Source organism: Penaeus japonicus, unplaced genomic scaffold (genome assembly GCF_977035675.1).
Source record: "Penaeus japonicus unplaced genomic scaffold, GWHDUDI00000001_assembly GWHDUDI00000029, whole genome shotgun sequence".
Lineage (NCBI taxonomy): Eukaryota > Metazoa > Arthropoda > Malacostraca > Decapoda > Penaeidae > Penaeus > Penaeus japonicus.
Window position 1 is genome coordinate 12,458,406 of NW_028234431.1, and position 5,000 is coordinate 12,463,405.

Here is a 5,000-nt window from a genome sequence, read left to right on the forward strand (position 1 = left end):
TAAACGTTGGTGGACTCGCGAAGTGTTTGCAGAAGGACCTAGGTTCGGTATTTCATTATTAAATAAATTAAGACGCCATGGGTTTTCGAAATTTCACCCGCCTAACCTCTACTGATTTCGAAGATTTGCTTCTGATGGTTGGAGGACTGATAATGAAGAAGGATACAAAATTTAGAGAAGCTATCCCAGCTTTTCTTCGACTAGCAGTCACACTGCGTTTCCTAGCAAGTGGAGACTCTTTCACGAGCCTCATGTACACCTTTAGAATATCTAAGCCAGTGATTCAAGTGCCATTTTTTTTTTACGCGGTTTTTATAATCGGAACTCGTCACGTCCCAAAGACAGCTAGAAGCATGATAATCTTCGATTAGTTTCAATACCTTTTCGTTTGACCACATTTCAAAAAGCAATGTAAAAGCGTTAATTTGGCCGCAAGGCACCCGGCACGCTTGGTAGTTGGAGAAAGACTGTGAAGTCCGATGTGTCTCGTCTATCGTTGCAGATGTCGTACACACTAGCAAAATGTTGCGCAACATGTCTACCGTTGCATGCTGTCTCCCATTCCGATCGGGAGACCATAGACCTGCGACTTTTTGTCTCGCAACAGACTCCTAGACGGCGATTGGTCTATAGACGTGTCTACGTAGACAACGCTAGACACGTCTCAGAGACCAAATCGCGCAACATGGTCTACAAGTGAGTACTAGGCTTAAATTAAGTACAAGGCAAGAGTTTTGTTGACATTAATCTGCAGCATTAGTTTCAAAGTAACGTGTCTGATCTTGCTTTGAAATTGTTCGATTTCCGAAGGAGCATCAATCAAATCTAGAGGGAGCTTTGTACTTTATTATTTTTTGTTTTAGTTTTAGGCAATGGAATTTTGTGACTTATATTTTTGCAACTGTAGAAATCTGTTGCAAGAATGTCTTCGTAGTATAACTTTGACACTGTGTTTAGTACTGTTGTTGCTTTCCTGGCCTGACGTTATTTTCCGGCTCTTTGTACTTACTTATGCACAAGTCATATTTCTAGGTAATGTTTCTCAAAAGGGATTGGATATCTGTATCTAGTCTCATTAAGTTTCAAAGTCGGCATAGACATTCTTCCAATTTACGAGTATCACCTGTGGTCAGGTTCTTCGAAGTATTGGTAACGAGCAGATGGTCACTGGGTCGCTGTGTCGCATAAAGTGAATTAATAGATGGATATATAGTTTTGAAAATCATATGAAATCCATAACGGACTAAATAATCTATATTTGTAATATATATTTACTATAATAACATATATCTGTGATATATATTTGATATGATAATATATATGTGCATGAAAAAGTACCTTTTTTGTCGGAAGGACTATTAAAATGATTATTGTCTGATGTGCAATAGTCGTTCATTAGGTTCGTGAGGACAATACATGAAACCAAACTAGGTCACGATGAAATACGTTGAATAATACTAACCTAGGATATTAAGGTACTGACCATGACCTAAGTAGATAGAACAAATGGCAACCGGTTATGGTTTTCTGTAACTGGTCGGGAAGTCATCATCTGGGAACTGGTAATTGTGGTGTTCTCTCGGTAAGTCCAGAATTGAGTCTCTTTCTATTTCTGATTGAGGGCGTTTAACTGAAATGCTGGGGATAGGTTATAACGCCATCCTTTGTGTCTCGTGGATGCAGTGAGTGAGGAGCTGGACATGCCAATAGTCTGATGGTTGTTGATGGCATAGATAATTTTTTTCCCACTTTTTAGTCGTCTTGATATTGAAGATAAGGTTGATTTTGATATTTATTTTGTTTGATTTTATTATATTGTTATTATTTATCGCTCATGTTGTTTGTATTTATCTTATGACGTGTTTGAGATATTAGTCTTTGTGGGTGTTTAATTCGTTTGAAAATAATACATCTAATGTGGTTCTTGCGCACGCACGCGCGCGCACACACACACACACACACACACACACACACACACACACACACACACACACACACACACACACACACACACACACACACACGCACAATGTACATGTATGTATACACATCAAGATGTATTGTAAAACAGTGTTCTCGACTTTTATCACGTGCAATTTGTCCATACAATTATCAGACTTGGTTAGCGCGGTAATTATCGAGTTATCGCTCTCTTCCCCGTTCGCAAATTGCCTCCTTGACCTTGACCTCTCCCAGCCGTTCTCTCCTCCTCTCTACCTCCCCTTCCTTTATCCGTTTTCGAGTGTTATTGCTCTTATTAAGTCCTCGCCATTTACGTTTTTTTTTACTATGGATTAGAGAGGTAAAATTCGTGGTTCTTTAGAAGAATGGAGTAAAAGCGGACAGAGTGGATGAGTATATGGGAGGGAGAGGGAGGAGGACAGGGAGAGGAGAGAGAGAGAGGAAAAAAGATAGAGAGGGAGGAGAGAGAGAGGGAAAAAAAGATAGAGAGAGAGAAGGAGATAGAGAGGGAGAAGGAGAGAGAGAGGGAGAAGGAGAGAGAGAGAGAGAGAGAGAGAGAGAGAGAGAGAGAGAGAGAGAGAGAGAGAGAGAGAGAGAGAGAGAGAGAGAGAGAGAGAGAGTGAGTGTGAGTGAGAGAGAGAGAGAGAGAGAGAGAGAGAGAGAGAGAGAGAGAGAGAGAGAGAGAGAGAGAGAGAGAGAGAGAGAGAGAAAGAAAGAAAGAAAGAAAGAAAAAGAAAGGGAGGGAGACAGAGAACGGGAGAGAGAAAGAGAAAGGAAGAGAGAATGAGATAGGAAGAGAGAATGAGATAGGAAGAGAGAATGAGATAGGAAGAGAGAAAGGGATAGGAAGAGAGAAAGAGAAAGGGAGAGAGAAAGAGAAAGGGAGAGAGAGAGAGAGAGAGAGAGAGAGAGAGAGAGAGAGAGAGAGAGAGAGAGAGAGGAGGCAGAGAGAGGGAGAGAGTCGGGTGAAAAGAGGAAAGAGTGAGAGAGGGAAAGGGGAAGGGAGAAGAGGAAAGAGTGATAGAGGGAAAGGGGAAGGGGAAGGGAGAAGAGGAAAGAGAGGGAGAGAGAGAGAGGAAGAGGACTAGAGGAAGGGAGAAGAGGAAAGAGAGGGAGAGAGAGAATCGGGGGAGAAGAGGAAAGAGAGGGAGAGGGAGAGGAAGGGGGTAAGGAGAAGAAGAAAGAGAGGGAGATAGAGAGTCGGGGGAGAAGAAGAAAGAGAAAAAAAATGAGAGAGAGGGAAGGTAGAAGATGAAAGAGAAGGAGAAAGAGTCAGGGGAGAAGAGAAAAGAGGGAGAGGGGGAGAGGGAAAAGGGAAGGTAGAAGAGGGGAGAGAGTGAGTCGGGGGAGAAGAGGAAAGAGAGGGAGAAGGAAAGGGGAAGGGAGAAGAGGAAAGAGAGGGAGAGAGAGAGTCGGGGGAGAAGAGGAAGGAGAGAGAGAGGGGGGGGAGGAGATGGATAGGGAAAGGGGGAGGAAAGTTAGAGGAAGAGGGAGAAAGGGAGGGAGGGGAGAGGAATTAAGATAAAAGGGAGAAACTGAGAGGGAAAGGAATGGGAGAGGAAAAGATCTCTCTCTTTTCCTCTCCTTCTTCCTCTCCCTCCTTATACGTTACCGTTTCCCTCAAAATGAAAAAAAGGCAGATATAAAAATCATATCGTTGATACTTGTTGATTTCAAGGAACACCTATTAAGATAATATCTATTTGTGACGAAATTCGATCACTTCTTATGTTAACAGACGCGAGCGAATGCTCTGGCTGCACGCTAGCGTTTTTTTTTTCTTCCCATGTAGGCTTATCTGTTTTTATCCATTTATGTATTAATTATTTGTGTATAGTTTTGTATACAGGGAAAAAGGAAGAATATATACATTTTTTTAGTTAACTCGATTTTCATACTCTCTAAAAGAAAGTGTGGAAAAAAACATCAGGGTACAAACCACTTTAAGGAATTATCGGAAAACTCTGACACGCTTGGGGTGAACATATCTAAAATGTATCCACTTCTTCACGCCCCAAACGCAAGTAAGAACGAAATAAAACATTCCTAAACCACATCTCTTCCCCCAGACGCTTCTAGATCAACACTGAACCAACTCAAAAAACAAAAAAACAAAAACGAAACGAAATAAATAAGAAAACGAATCAAAGACCATGGGCCTCGTGACGCGATATCTGGTCCCCTTTGTGGAAACTCACCTACTGGAGATCGCGGTCGCTTGCCTCGTAGCATTGGGGATCCATCAGTTGGTACGACGCATGCGCACTCAGGATCAGCGCATCAACAGGGATCCTTTGCCGGCGGCTGGAAGAGATGCTGGCGAATTCAAGCCGGAGAAGGGGAGCAAGAATGTCATTGGTAAGTGGTTCTTAGGGTAAAAAGAATCCTTAGTTTGTTATGGTAGGAGAAATGGTAGTGTTGATGATGATGGTATTGATAATGATATTGGTTTCAAGAATGGTAGTGGTGATGATGATAATAAAAATAATGAGAACAAAATTGTTGAATATGACAATGCTTACAATGATAACAATAAAGATAATGATAATGGTAAAAATAATTATTATAATCATTAAAAAATGAAGAAAATGAGAGAGAGAAAGAGAAACAAAGACAGAGACAGAGAGAGATAGAGGCAGAGACAGAGGCAGAGGCAGAAACAGAGACAGACAGTCAGACAGACAGACAGACAGACAGAGACAGAGACAGAGACAGAGATAGAGACAGAAAAAGACAGAGACAGAGACAGACAGAAAATAGATAAATAAATAGCTATAAATACGAAAATAGACATGAGTATCCTAATAAGAATACCACTATCATAAATTTCAACAACAACTAAAAAGAAACAAAATTAACTACCAATCATCCACAATACAGCTCGAACCTCCTAATGACTCTTAGAAAAATAGGACCCTCAACCAGAACCTAATTTGGGACGGCTGCTGTAAACCTAACCTTCGGTACCCCTTTGGACTTTAGCTCGACAAGAACACGAGACCTTTTGTGTTCCCTCCTGTTGTAAACACCCTTGTTTA

General features: G+C 41.4%; 1 protein-coding gene across 1 annotated transcript in view; it reads left to right on the forward strand.

Moving 5' to 3' along the window:
• The window catches only part of Iyd (Iodotyrosine deiodinase), a 17,969-nt gene that overhangs the window by 3,599 nt on the left and 9,370 nt on the right, over nucleotides 1-5,000 (forward strand). Inside the window, exon 2 of the mRNA XM_086553910.1 lies at nucleotides 4,032-4,320. Coding sequence (XP_086410036.1) covers nucleotides 4,116-4,320 — 205 coding nt within the window. The 5' untranslated portion in view covers nucleotides 4,032-4,115. The remainder of the gene's footprint in view (nucleotides 1-4,031; nucleotides 4,321-5,000) is intronic.